Source organism: Pelobates fuscus, chromosome 3, assembly GCF_036172605.1.
Source record: "Pelobates fuscus isolate aPelFus1 chromosome 3, aPelFus1.pri, whole genome shotgun sequence".
In the NCBI taxonomy this organism is placed as follows: Eukaryota; Metazoa; Chordata; class Amphibia; order Anura; family Pelobatidae; genus Pelobates; species Pelobates fuscus.
The window spans coordinates 299,620,670-299,636,644 of NC_086319.1; the positions used below are offsets into that span (position 1 = coordinate 299,620,670).

The 15,975-nt window shown below is 38.8% G+C and overlaps 1 protein-coding gene across 2 annotated transcripts in view; it reads left to right on the top strand.

The window, feature by feature from the left end:
* The window catches only part of IGDCC3 (immunoglobulin superfamily DCC subclass member 3), a 109,743-nt gene extending 102,795 nt beyond the window's left edge, over window positions 1–6,948 (top strand). The window contains exons 11-14 of one of the 2 annotated variants that reach the window (XM_063448782.1): window positions 1,451–1,555; window positions 2,379–2,517; window positions 4,170–4,377; window positions 6,400–6,948. In XM_063448782.1, coding sequence (XP_063304852.1) covers window positions 1,451–1,555; window positions 2,379–2,517; window positions 4,170–4,377; window positions 6,400–6,531 — 584 coding nt within the window. In that variant the 3' untranslated portion in view covers window positions 6,532–6,948. The remainder of the gene's footprint in view (window positions 1–1,450; window positions 1,556–2,378; window positions 2,518–4,169; window positions 4,378–6,399) is intronic. The other variant, XM_063448783.1, reaches the window with a different exon arrangement.
* Window positions 6,949–15,975: the final 9,027 nt, after the last annotated feature.

The window sequence follows — 15,975 nt, forward strand, 5'->3', positions numbered from 1 at the left end:
CTTTTGGCAGGTTGAACTTGATGAACTTCTGTTTTTTTTTCATCATGTAACACAGCAATTTAATACCATGACTCAGGGGATACAGATTTGGGATCATGCTTTTAATGTATGTGATAGAAAATCATTTTAATGGTATACTACAAAATGTCACAATAATACAGTAAATATATACTGCTGCTTCACACTTTAGAGCTATGGTATGTACTAAGATCTTCACAGTATATATAATGATATAATATATAATGATATGCAGTGAGATAAAATATTTGAGAATTTAAAGTTGCAGACATATTATTATGATTTATAATCAATGCTAACAAACAGTGGTCAAATAATTCATGACAACTAAAGTGATTATATATGATTAAACTGTGCAAATACAGATTCTCCCAATCTACACACATTAATACAATGGAATTGTCTTGTACATAGCTTTAACTATCATTCCACCTGAAAACAGAAAGCCTCGGAAACCTTGTAGTATCTAATAAAACACGACCACTTCTGTACAGCTGCAGCCATGTACAGCAATGGCTAAATTACCATAACCGTATATGTGAATTTCTCAATGACACCAGAAGGTTTAATCAAGCACTAATAGAAAAGAACAGCAGGTTCAAGAGGGTAATTAGTCAAATGAACCTGTCACCCTAAATCCAGTTTCACTCAGTTGACAGGCGGTCAAACACAATCTATATACTGTGCTGGCAGAAGTGCGGATAGACTTATAGATTGGGAGCTAACAGGTTTTCCCCTTGTCCAAACCGAAGGGTTGAACTAAAGCATTGCAAATCTGGACTGTAATTTGGTCATCTTTCTCTCGTTGAATTATAGGGTTAAATCACTGGGCTTAACTAAGTCCTAGGGTGCATGCGATATCAGAAGTACTCATGGTCACTTAAGCTATAACCGTGCATGATCTGTGTTCTGGACAACAACACATTGCATTAATTTAGCAAGAATATGAATGAATGGATGGATACATGGATGGATGAATACTTGGATAGATGGATGGATGCATGGATGGATACATACATGGATGGATGGATGGATGCATTTGAATTCAGACTCTTACAGCCACAAAGTGTTTATTCTCTAAACAGTGTGTTGTGATGAAATGAAAGCTGGATTGCAAAATTGATGCAAGTATAATACAGTTGGAGAAACTATCCAAAGTAGGGATTGCTTCCAGTATTTTCTGCCATAAGCTGTTATTAACAACAATCAGTAAATGTTTGCGGCCATTATGGGGTTAACCCTTTCAATTCAATAGTTAATGAGGTTTATATATATATATATATGTGTGTGTGTGTGGGGCATTGAGATTTCTTTCAAGTGATGGTGAGTCCATGGTTGGCCCTGATATTCCACAAGTCATGGCTTTTGAATTCTTAATAACATAAAAAATAATGTATCTGGTAAAAATGAAGTGTGTTTTTCCTGTGCCTAGACCCCTCAGTGGATTATGAAGTGAAGCTCTTAGCATTTAATCAGCATGGGGATGGAAATTCCACAGTTCGCTTTGTATCCCTGAAAGAGGCATTTACCCAGGCAGGTGAGTGAATATAGGAAAGAAAAACATTATTAATGAGTCTATTGGGGCAATTAAAGCATCTGTGTATCTCCATGTTGTGCGCTATGTAAAATGGGTCCGTTATATACAACACTTAGACACTTGATATAAAATGATGCAATATAAATATAGAAGCCAAAAGCAAATCCGTTAATCACGGAGATCCACAGGTAAAAATAAATAAAAAGCAAGCAACTTGTCTAATTGATAAAATGTTACTGTCATGTAGCTGGGTTCACCCAATACACAGGAATTCAACCAGGGTTCAATAATAATAGGAAACACAGAACAGAAGCATCATACCAGAGCTTAGTGGGATGTCTATAGGGAGGTTAATGAAGAAACCTGCATGCAGATTAGATAGAAATCAGCTAAGATCAATGGAGAAAAGGAAGCACAGAATCAAACCAAAATTCTAAATAAACAGGAACCATTCAGGTTAGAATGCTAACACAAACCACCATTCATTGATGCAATGACGGTTACTGTGAGGCTGAATAGTATCGGAATGGCAGGACTGACTGTTAATGGATCATTGGTAGCTGCTAATTTGTTGATAAATATTGAACATAAGATTACAATTTAATATAGATTTACTATATCCCCATACATGCTTTCAAACAGTACAGTGTTGCGGAATGTATTGACACTTTAGAAATTAAATAATTTTTATTTATTTTTTTATCAAGTTTATCTATTGCTATAATGGGCTCCTATGCTCTGTCAGGGAAATGAAGTGAAGACAAATTCAGTGCCAGAGTAAATTACAGGGAGACTAAAAGGAGTGTATTGTTGCTCTCCACAGTGCTGAACACATCCTGTAATTGTGTGCATGATGACCAGAGATCTAAATCCTCCACCACCGGCATCATCATCGGGATACACATTGGAGTGACCTGCATCATCTTCTGCGTGCTCTTTCTCATATTTGGGTACCGTGGGAGGTAGGAAGGAGGGGTGGGAGGAATCACTATATTGACCCAGAGGACAAGTCAAAGAATAGGTATTAGTCTGTACAATAAGAAATAAAATATGAATTCACAGGAAATACCTAGATCAAGCATGCCAAACTCAAAGTCTAGCACAGGCCACATAAACAAGGTTTAAGTTTATGTGGGCCGCTATAAAAAAACTCCTTAAATTTTCATAGAAACTTAAGTTTATTTTGAAAAGTACAGTATAAATAAAACCCCAGCATCCCCCTCTACTAAACCACAGCTCCCCCCTCTACTAAATCCAAGTTCCCCCCCTCTACTAAACTACAGCACCCCCTCTACTAAATCCCAGTCCTCCCCCATATACTAAATACCAGTACCCCCCTCTAGCCAACAAGCAGACTCCATTCACATTGCCACTGCCAGTATGCGACTCCGGAGTCCGGCCTCTGGGATACCCCAAATGGCGCCGTCCGCACCCTGTGCCAAATCTGATCCTTCCGCTATTTCTTGAAACCCTGTGAAGGTGGAGCACGTCGACGCCACGTTGGAATGTGACGTGGCGTTGCATGCCTCCATGCACCTCCAGGTAGTCCACTGTTCAGTCGCAGCCAATGCAACACTGACCAACACACACTCAGTGACACACACACACTGACAGACACACACACATACACTCACTGACAGACACACACACACACACTCACTTGCAGACAGACACTCACAGACAGACACACAGACACTCACTGACAGACACACACACACTCACTGACAGACACACTCACAGACAAACACATTCACTCACAGACACAAACAGACAGACACACACAGACACACTTACTGACAAAAACACATACTCACTGACACACATACTGACAGACATACATACACACACACTGACAGACACACACATTCTTGCACACACATCATTATTGCTCCCTACCTTTGGGAGCCGATGTGGGGCCTCTCCCTGGGATCCAGTGGGGATCTTCTATTTGCTCCTCACTGCTCCCTTGCGTGGTTTAGTGATGCCGGGTGCTGAAATATGACGTCATATTCCGGCACCCAGCTTCACCACAGACGGCGCACACGAGGGAGCATTGAGGAGCAGGAACACTGAGCTCCCCCGCTGGCCCTCCTAACCGACCGGGTAAGTTTTAGCAGAGTAGGCACCTGCAATGTGGGGAAAGCAGGTGCCTACTCTGCTATAACACCAAGAATGTACTCGCGTCTCGCCGGGCCGCAAAGATGTCCATTGTGGGCCGTATGCGACCCGCGGGCCGCGAGTTTCACATGCTTGAACTAGATGGTAAACCAAACACACCTTTTCTTGTCTGGCAATAGAATAACAAAGATGTGTAAGGAAAAATAGAAGGCTGTCAGAGAACAAAATAAACTTGGGAAGTCAATAGGATGCTAACTTTACCAAAGATAAAGAGCAAACCACCCATATTAAGAAGAAAAGACTAAATAATGTTGTGTAATTTGAAAACATCAGTATGTTTTTTTACTAATGAGCCATTAAAATGTTACATACTTTAGTAAGTTCATGCTATGGTTTGCACTAAACAATATGGGAAGGGATCATATGTTGTGGATCATGGTCATATATGTTGTGGTAGACTGTCAGACAAACTGATTGTCTTTCTTTTTCTTCACAGACTTATGAAGTGTAAGAAAGGTCAGAATGAACAATCTGCTGCACAAGAACCCAGTGGGTCTGCGGTAAGAGGTTCTGATAGAGTGACTCGCAATGTTGTCACACTGAGGGATGGGCAGTTACCAGGAACAAAAGGAAAAGTGAGTGACCTCAATGAAATGGAACAACTGTTCCATCATCCTCTACCACAACAAGATGGAGTAGTTCTGGTAAGAATTCTTCCTTTTAATTCATGCTAAATTTTATAAATGTGATGTTTACTCACTCTTGCTCTTATACCTAGATTCTAGTGAAAATAATAGATTAATTTGTGATGGTTATGTACTATGATATAAAGATCTGTGTGATTGCAATCATATATTTTTATTCATGAAATTTATATTCGGTTGTCACCAGGTAAGAGTGCTAAACGAACAGCTCCATAATGTACAAGAATTAAACTGGGATCCATATCACATATTGTTCTCAGTTACCGTATTTTTCGCTCCATAAGACGCACCTCACCATAAGACGCACCTAGTTTTTAGAGGAAGAAACCCAGAAAAAAAATATTCTGAACAAACTGTCCCATAGTGTTTCTTACTATGGGACAGTTTGTACAGAATATTTGTTTTCTCCCCTGTCCCATAGTGTCCCCCCCTCCCATAGTCTTCTCCTCTCTCCCATAGTCTTCACCCACCCCCTCCCCATAGACTTCACCCACCCCCTCCCCATAGTCTTCACCCACCCCCTCCCCATAGTCTTCATCCACCCTCTCCCCATAGTCTTCATCCACCCTCTCCCCATAGTCTTCATCCACCCCCTCCCCATAGACTTCATCCACCCCCTCCCCATAGACTTCATCCACCCCCTCCCCATAGACTTCATCCACCCCCTCCCCATAGACTTCATCCACCCCCTCCCCATAGACTTCATCCACCCCCCCCCCATAGACTTCATCCACCCCCTCCCCATAGACTTCATCCACCCCCTCCCCATAGACTTCATCCCCCCACTCCCCATAGACTTCATCCCCCCCCTCCCCATAGACTTCATCCCCCCCCTCCCCATAGACTTCATCCCCCCCCTCCCCATAGACTTCATCCCCCCCCTCCCCATAGACTTCATCCCCCCCTCCCCATAGACTTCATCCACCCCCTCCCCATAGACTTCATCCACCCCCTCCCCATAGACTTCATCCCCCCCTCCCCATATACTTCATCCCCCCCTCCCCATAGACTTCATCCCCACCCTCCCCATAGACTTCATCCCCTCCCCCCCCATAGACTTCATCCCCCCTTTCCCCTCCCCCCCATAGACTTCATCCCCCCCCCCTCCCCATAGACTTCATCCCCCCCCTCCCCATAGACTTCATCCCCCCCCTCCCCATATTCTTCTCTCCCATACTGTCCTCCCCTTGTCCCATAATTACTTACCTGTCTTGCAGCGTTGGCCGGCAGCACAGGGCGCACCGCGGTAGTGGAACTTGAATTTCATGTTCCGGTTTCCGGCAGGACTGAAAGGAAGTGCGCACTCAGCTTGTGCACACTTCCTTTCAGTCCCGCCGGAAACCGGAACATGAAATTCAAGTTCCACTACCGCGGTGCGCCCTGTGCTGCCGGCCAACGCTGCAAGACAGGTAAGTAAAGCTTCATATTCGCTCCATAAGACGCACAGACATTTCCCCTCACTTTTGAGGGGAAAAAAAGTGCGTCTTATGGAGCGAAAAATACGGTAATCACTATTTAATTACTGATAGGTGCTATTATTTATTTATTCATATATGCAAGCAGTTGTACTGATTGAATACAGTTAGGGCATTTTGTAGACCTGTCTCTTGGCCTCAGCTTTAAGGTTTTTTAATATAGTTGCCCCCCTGTGAAGCAAGAAGAAACAATGGGACTGTGCCAAATCTAGTTTTGCAAAAAAGTAATGATGATCCAGGCACTCATGTTCAATCCAGTGGGCAGATTTATTGGAGCAAAGTAGAAGCAACGTTTTGGCGCACAATAGAGCCTTCGTCAAGGGTTTGACAAAGGCCCTGTTGTGGGCCGAAATGTTGTTTCTACTTTGCTCTAAGTTTGGAACTTGTGGATTTGTTCCTTAGATCATGGAAGTGTCCCATAAAATATTTGGTGAGCCCACCTTGCATTTTACTATTTAAAAAGTCATAGGATCTATTTTATACAATATTTGTGGCAAGGATTTTTGTAAGTGTAAAATGTACCCTAATACTTTTTCTTTTCTCTCAGTGTCATGCAGTTCCTGCTCACTCTTTGGATGAGACACTGGTTTCCACCATTACACCTGATGAGATCAGCTTTGCTGAAGAAGACCCTCCTGGACAACCCAACACTAACCTCCCACCCACAACCAGCGACTAGCCTCTTCCTTTATTGTTATAGGACATATAATACTTGCTGCTTATCCCAGTCCTTACTGGAGAAGCATTTTAAATAATCTCAGGTCTCAATTTTTTTAAACTCTGTGGTTCATTGGCATACTTTTGATAGATTTTGTACTTTTTTTCTTTTTTGTACGTGAGAACTTGGCACTTAAAGACTACTATTCTTGGGAGAGTGTTGGCAGCCATACTTTTGACAACTGCATGGATATCACTTGCTTTAAGCTCTTTGGCTGCAGGGCTATAAATATGTATAGGGGAATTCACTTATTTTACATGGTAATCCATCTACCGGTAATTTGTTTTTCATTTTTGTGATTGTTAAGACCCCTGGGATGTCCCAGAAAAGTCTGCTGCTCTCCTAACTTGGTGGAACAATATATATATATTTTTTTGTTGTTTTAATGTTGATAAAATGAAATAATCTGTAACAAGGAGTCCATATTGAGTCATCCTCCAACCTACCTACACCAGGATGAATGTTTGTTTGTCGGTGTTATTTTTTTTTGTATGATCTCTTTCCTTGACCTGACTTCTCTATATGTGACCTATACGGAACCCCCTCTTTGTGAACATTTGCTATATGCAGTAGATTTTCCTGTGTTTATTAAGGAGACAGCTGGAGGCTTAGCAAACAAGATGTGTGTGTGTAATCAGCCATCTAATGAGGAATAAGGATTCAAAAATATGATTTTAAAATGAACTCACCAAATCATTCACGCCCTCATATAAACTGAAATACGAATCACTTTAAATGTGCCCTCCCTACCATTGTAGATCACCTAGAAATAATGAAGCTTATTTGTAAGGACCACAGAAATCAAAAAGTGGAACAATTGCAATAGACACCAATGCAGTGTTCCCAAGATAGTAATTGCTCTTCAAAAATAACCAACTTGATGTCTTGTTTTTTTCTTCTAGATTTTGTGGGACACAATATGAATGTACTGTTATGTATCTGCTCACATATAAGTAGCTATGCTTATAAAATAACCACTCCATTAAAAAAAAAAAACAGAACATCCCATCCTGTAAAAATGCTTCTAGTCCAAAATTATCTTATAATAGGGGTGGGCAGGTACCCTATTATAAACCCAAATGTGTCATATAGCATATGACATTATAGCATGTGACGTATAAAGTGTATGATGTTCTCAGGGAGGATCGGGCCATAGAAATGTCCTGTAGGTCCACACTCTGCTTTTAGGCATTCTGAATGGACAGCTTGCATGCACAGTGAGGGCTGTCAACATGGAAAAATACCATAGCAGAAATGGTTTAAAAAACAAAGAAAAAGTAAAATGATTATGGACATTTTTATTTAATTGTTATTTCGTTTTTTAGTGCCAGTGATTTGGGTGCACTTATCTTTTACATTTATTATTCCCCAATCTAAATTCTAGAACTCTCAACATGATGAACTAAGTATTGGTCTGCTCAAACATGTTACCATGTGGTATCTATAACACATTCATAAACTAAAAGGAGGACATTGGTTCCCCCATTCCCCATCCGTGAGTTAATGAACCCTGTAATACAGGGCTTATAATATGAGGGAGGGGGCAGAGATATAGCTATCCAAGCCAGTGGAAGGGACACACTTATCTCTCTCCGGCACAAATCACAGGGGAATAGTAGGGGAAGTACAGTTACTCTAATATTGTCTGCCGCTTAAAGACCACAGGCCTTGGTGCACTGCACCCATTCTAGTTCTGCCCTTGACATGTGTATTATCATTGTAAAGAATGCACAGAATCAGCACATAGCTTGATCATGCTTGACAATGGCTGGCTCTCTCCAAAGTCCATTAGGCTGTTGCCTAAAGCACCATTTGTTTTATAGGCAGAGGATATATAGTGTAATTCCGTGTGGCTAAGCATTAGTCTTACCCATTCCCATCCATGTCTTGCCTCCATCCTACCTATGAACCAGACACAATAGGATTTCATTTGAAAACAGTGAATTGGTATAATTTGAGGACCTAATAACAAAAACATAGACTAAATAATCAAGTTGAAAAAAAAAGATGAATTGTCAATTTTTCCAACTCAATTTTTTAACTCACTACAGTTCACTGCCAGTGAATCAATAATTAATATTTATCACATTAATACATTTACAGTGTGATGGACATCTGCAGCATTATGTGCCTAAAAACACAGTTTGGATTTTTAAACACAATTATCTAATTTTAGTTATCTGGTTTTGAAGATGCCTGGAATTTGCCTGTATAGTATAAGAAATTAATAATAATTAAAAATAATGTCCATATTTAATTTTTTGTTGATCTAGTAAAACTTAAGCACTGATTGACTAGTTGCTGTGAATAGAGCCGGGACTCATATACCGACTTACAAAAATAGAATCTACATTAACTTAATTTTGTCTATAAATCAAGGTTGTATTTTTATCACAGTTACCAGCGAATGGGATATATCCATCACTTATATAATGTCAGATTATATCACTTTGCTCTGTGCAATTCTGTGAGACTAATTTATTGAGTGTCTGAGATTGAGCAATTATCCTAAAATAATAGTACATTGAGATTTGATGTTATCTTACAATGTGATCGATTGACACCTTTACATCATATTCCTTATCTATACTTCTTGAGGTAAATGCAAGACATGTGCAATTGATAAAGACAGATTGCAATGACCTGATTCCTCATTATTTGGCTATTCACAATTAATATATATTTTATGCAAGTTTTTTTTCATTCCCTAATTTGTTATGTTAAAGTCCATTTTGATGCACTTCCAAACTTTGTACACAAACAGCTACCTCATTTTTTGTTTACTTTTTTTTATTTTAATGTGGATATTTCTAATTTAGCTTTGTTAATGTGTATAGTGACTGATATATTTCTCTTTTGATATGGAAGAGAAAAATACTGGAGTTATTTTATCTGCTATTCTCTCACTGGTGCTAGGGTGCGATTTCTAACAGAAAAAAAGACTGCAATCGAGAACATCTCAGATCATAAATGATCTGCTGTGTTATATTACGGGCATGGTATCTGGAAATACTTGAGTCATCAGTACATTAACAGAATGAGTTTACAGTGGGCTACTTACCGCTATCCACTGTGTATTCTACCTGCCACTTACTGCTTATCTTTCAGTAGACGGGGAATGTTCCGTGTGGTCAATGATGCTCTGGTGGAAGCTAGTTGGAGATTGCTGCATCGTATGGCATAGATGCCTTTCCTATAACTACGGTTGATTTGCTGTAGTAGTGATTTAGGTGGGTTAGGTGACTTGGACAGAAGATTACATCCTGGCAACTTGTGTTCTTGTTAGTGTGGACCATAATGGAACATTTAGAATAGTTATAGGCCCAGCTAAAACAGTACCCCACTTTGCATAAAAAGTGCAACGTTTGCAGAATCTCATCGAAAAAAAAAAAAAGAACATGGGAAAATACATTTACCAATAAAGCTGATCGGCTATGTTATAGTGCAACAAGTGCAGTGACCCTAGTGGTGAGTAGATCTAGTAGTACTCTTTTATATTTGTGCTGATATTTTGGATAGTAATCTTGTGTTTGTAAAGCAGTGCAAAATGTGCAGATATTACCAATCTCGTGTGCTGTACAGGAGTAAATGCAATTCTATGATAAATATAAAGGTACACAAAATACCTTTTTACATATACCTTTTTATATATAGGCCTTGATTAAATTCTTTTTAAATGACCACAATATGTTAGAACAAAAATACTTCAAATGATTTATCTACAGAAGGCATCATAAAAGTTTATGGAAATTTTTGTAAAGAAATAATTTTAAAAAGATTTTCTAACAGATTGTGAGCATTTGAAAAGCATATTGAAGCCAAAAATAAGCTAATGGATAGGGGACCTTCAGAAAAAGACAACAACAAATACCACTGCATACATAGCACAAAAAAAAACAACAACCTGTTTTGTACCTGTCAAATGCAAGAATGCATTCTACATTTAAGTGAATAGTAAAATAGTTCTGTACAAAGAACACCTTACTTATAATAGGTTGATATAGGATGTACTATCTCTAGTCAATTGCATAAGCCTATTCAGAATACATTTCTGAAGTTACATCTAATCATCAAAAAACATTTTAGTGGCCTGAGAAATCTGGAAAATCATTATTGTCATTATTTATCATTTTTAATTTGAGTGTGTAGCTTAGGACATTGCAAAACAACACCAAAGTGTGTGTGAGTGCGTGCGTCCGTTCGTGCACTCAAATCTCAGCACATGGGTAGGCATTTAATATGTGTTTGAACTGTATCTTTTCAGTACAGTCAACTATAAATCAACATAAAGGAACACTCCAACATTAAAAAATAGTAATTTATTTTATTAACATTTATTTAATGAAAGGCCCTCTAAAGGGACCTGTCATGCCCCAAACAACCTGCGCTCATTAAATTGAGGATATGATTCTATCTATTCATTGTGCTAGCAGTTTTGCTAGTAAATATATAGATTAGGAGAATAACCTATTTAAATATAGTTTTTTCTCCCAGCTGACCTTCCACAGGAGGTCCCTATTCTTTCCACCCATAGCAACCACAGTGCATGCGCTGGCGGTTGCTATGGAAACTCTCTAGTCAGCACTTCTAGCTCTGGCTAGGGAGTATAGGAATGGAATTAAGTGGTGTCACTCCTGTTCAATGCTGGCAAACAGACATCACTGACAAGATTTGCCCTTTTTTGGAATGCATCCCAAGTAAGGCAAATCAAAGAAGAGATCAGGCAGAGGATGTCCCGGAGGTGGGTGTTCCAGCTATTTGGGTCTCTAAATTTGAAATTCACTTTGAATTTGCAACAATTCTAACTTTTTGAAAACACCCTGTTTTAGTTTTCAAAGAGTAACACCCATGAAATGGCACTGGAGTGGAGGAAAGTGAGTAAATCTATCTTTCTGATAGATGGTGTATTTAATGTGTATGGGAGCGATTTTAGGTAAGTGAACATTTTCATAACAGGTTCACTTTAAGCTCCTTCAGCCATTGTTCCTCTCAGTTGCTTGCTCTACAGTTGAATAGGTATGAATGTATTTAAAATGTCCCTTCTTTTAAAGAAAGATTTAATGAAGTCACACACGACTACCTGCGGATGCCTCCAAACTGTACACGCGTCTGTCGCAAGAAGAATGTTCAGTATTAACTTTTCTTACCGTGTAATGCTCTGTTACCTACGCTTGTGATTTATTAGCAACAGTAAACCTATGTGGAGGCAGGTTTGACAAACATAAGACCTAGTTCAACTGATTTAAATGCCATTATTCCGTGCATGAAATGTATGCTTCAAAAAAGGCCGTGTGTGTGTGTGTGTTTATACTGAACAGTTTGGAATCAATTCATACTAGAGATTGACAACCTGTAGTGCTTTTCCTATTAATATACTACAATTTCTATTGTACAACTCAACATTTTATATATGTATGTAGTAAGGCCTCTAGAAGGTGGAAGTCAACATGTAAAAATATCCTGGGTAAACATTATTTTCTAATTTTTTATGACCTTCTGAAGGTGCCACTTATTTCTATGTGATAAAAATGTTGTTGATTGTCACAGAGATAGTTGGTTATAGTGTGTATTGTATACACTTTTTTTTTGCATGCCACAGCAACATTGTATATTGTTATGAAGCAGTGCAGAGGCAGCCATCTTGCCATTAAGCCTTTGCACTTTTTATTTACAAAACAAGAATAATTATTGAGAATCATGGGAAAAAACAATGTACAGAACGTGTGATCTTTTACCAAAATATAATGCAAAATACACAAATAGAATTCATTTTCTGAGAGGAAACAAACATAAAACATGTCAATTTTTGAAAGAGACCAATGTGGTGTAATCACAACACCAAAGCACTTGAAAGGCATCTTATCCCATCCCTGGGGATGCCTCTGTTCTTCTGTCTCAGGAGTTGGTAATATGCAACTCCTGATCTGTTTTTTAACTACATATGCCATGTATCTGTAGCAGCCTTTGACAGCAAATCATCATGGGATTTGTAGTTCATTAAAAATCGATTAGCCGTGTGTTGCTTTCCCCAGCTCTATTACTAAAGGGAATTTAATAAACACACGTCACAGGTGAATGTTCTGGTGACTTAGTACTATATAATTCAACCTTCCCTCTGAGGTATGTTATTGCCTTTTGGGTGGTGGAAGTGTTAATGTCTGTCTGGGTATTCAAAACCTCTTTTGACCTGTTAATAAAATATATACAGCTTGTACAGTATCCTGCTTAGATTTTAGCCTGTGGCTACATGTAATTGAAAATAAAAATAGATCTAGTTCTACAAATCTGATGTGTGGTCTTATTGGTGTGAAAATATTAACAAGTGTGTAACTAAACGTCGCTTGGAGGAGAATGTACTCTGTCAAATTAGGCTCTTAGAATTCTTTCTATTTATTATAATGTTCCCTGATGTTCCTTGCTTTATAACCCCTTAATACTGTATAGTACAGCAGAACCTGTTAAGAAAAATACCTAAAAACGAATCAATGTAAAAAAAAATACTGCTTTAGAAACTAGCAGTGTTATTTGCTAAATTGATAATTTTCCGGAATTCAAGTAAATTTAAAATGTTAGCCCAAAATAGATGAAATGGAAGCATGACTGTATTAGAGACTTTTTCCATTTCAGCTATTTTGACCTTTAAACAACATTTACAGGTCAGTCTTCATAACTGCATGCTGAGGGGGAGTGGGGGGTGAGAAGATACGTTGATAATTGTGTGCAGATTACATGGGTTCTATGCAGTCTTAAATAACTATCTAGAATGTCCTGTATAATATATATATATATGCTTGGTGAGACTCTAGTTACTATACATAGATGTTATGCCCTCACAAACATAGAACGTTACCTGTTGGCATTTTAAGAAGCTGAATTTCCAGAAATACTATCATCATCCCAAACACAAAACCACTGTTATATCCTATATGTATGTGTATATAGTATTATTATTTTTATTATGTTATTATTTATTTAGCGCCAACAAATTCTGCAGCGCTTTACAGTGGGTGGACAAACAAACATGTAGTTGTAACCAGACAAGTTGGACACACAGGAACAGAGGGGTTGAGGGCCCTGCTCAATGAGCTTACATGCTAGAGGGAGTGGGGTAAAATGACACAAAAGGTAAGGATATTATTAGACTAGTGACAGTTGCAAGAGAGGAATCAGTTGGGAGCTATTAACAGTTTAATTGATACGCTTTTATGAAGAAGTGGGTTTTTAATGATTTTTTGAAGGAATGGAGACTGGGTGAGAATCTAACGGAGGAGAGAACAGAGTTCCACAGGAATGGAGCAGCCCTCGAGAAGTCTTGAAGGCGAGTATGCATCTCATGTTTCATAAATGGTATGCAATATTTTTATACTAACAAACTTGATGATAATTTTATCTGCTAGAAGACAAAATAAGAGGGATCCACTACCTTTCTGTAATCTAGTGTCTTCCATTTCCAAATGTCTAATCAATATGTTTCAAGAAAATTATATATATTGATTTGTATTCTATAAGATGAAGTTGGTCTGGCTTGTCTTGCACATATCATGAAAAACAGATCAAATAAATCAGAAACTACAACCTGTAATATACAAACACACTGCTCAACCGATGACAAATAAATGAGACCTGCAATGTTTTCATATGTGCTTTTATGGTGCATTAATATTGTACAGGGATTTAAGAGGCAACTATTGCTGATGGCAATGGCCAATGTGTGAAGTGGAAAGAATCCTCAGATGTAGCACCTTCTCCTAACTGCTTGTTCTGGATTTTATACTATTAAACCAACCTTTCTTCTTAATAATTCATGTGAAAACTCAGTTTACTGATATATTGAAATAGTGTATTTGGATGATACAATATATCTATAATAAAATGATAATAAGGAGTAGAATGTAACTTTATAGAGCACTGGTAAAACACAAGATTTCATTACACCAAGCTCCATAATGATTACGGCTTTTTTGTGTAACTAAGAATCTGCCCCTGTTTTATTTTTAGTTGAAGCAGGGATCAGCAACCTAAGGCCCGTGGGCCTTATATGGCTTGATCCCTACAATTTTTGAAGTTTACCAGATTAGTGAGCTGTTTAGCAGATAGATCCCCTGTCATGCCAAGGTGCCGAAATCATTGTTGCACTATATAATATTGCTTTTTAATATGATTTGTTTAGTGTATACATGAATTGTGTACTTTGTAAGAAGTGGTATGGCCAATTTGATTGTAGAGGATAGATGTCAGAAGTGGTTAATTTAAATTATATAAGATGTAATAGGTGTCAGAAGGTTTACAACTGTTTTGAAGCTCTGACTACAGAGCCCCTCTGCGAGGTGTGAAATATTACACATGAGTTGCCTCTGAGTCTAGTTCAATGTAAACTAAATCTATAATTTACCATAATGCCTTAGATAGTGGGTTATTTTTTATATGCTAATGATCATTCGAGAGAACCATTGTTTTCCAGTGTCATATCCAAAAGAAACATTAATAATTACCCACAGAAAAATAATCTGGCCTCATTTTGTGCATATTTATAATGGGGAAGTACACAAAAAGACTATAAATATGGCTAGCACAGATTAAAGGGACACTATACTCACAAGAACAACTGCAGCTTATTGAATTTGTTCTGGTGAGTAGAAAAAGAGTAGAACCTTCAGGCTTTTCGCTGTAAACACTGTCTTTTCAGAGAAAATGCAGTGTTTACATTACAGCCTAGGGATAACGTCACTGGCCACTCCTCAGATGGTTGTTAGAGATCCTTCCTGGGTCCTGGCTGCCTAAAATGCATCCAAACATTCAGTATCTCCTCCCTCTGCATCAGGGGTCAAGTCCTGGGTGGAAAAGTGTGGGAACTCACCCGAGATCCTCCCCAAAGATACACTTGTATGGATAGACGCACGCACGCGCGCACGCACGCACACACACATACTGATGACATTCATGCGCACACACTCTGACAGGCTCACACACAAATACACTCACAGACAAATACACACTCACAGACACACAGACAAACACACTCACAGAAAAACAAACACTCACAGACAAAGATACATACACTCACAGACAAAGACACATACACACACACACACACTTCCAGACACTCACAGACAAACACTTCAAGACACACACACTTCCAGACACACACACTCACAGACAAAGACACATACACACAAACACACACTTCCAGACACACACACACTCACAGACAAACACACTAACAGCCACACACACACATAAGCTCATACTCACAGACACACACACTCCCAGAGAAAGATACATACACTCACAGACAAAGACACATACACACACTCACACTCACAAACACACTAACAGCCACACACACACACTCCCAGACACACACTCACAAACAAAGATACATACACTCACAGACAAAGACACATA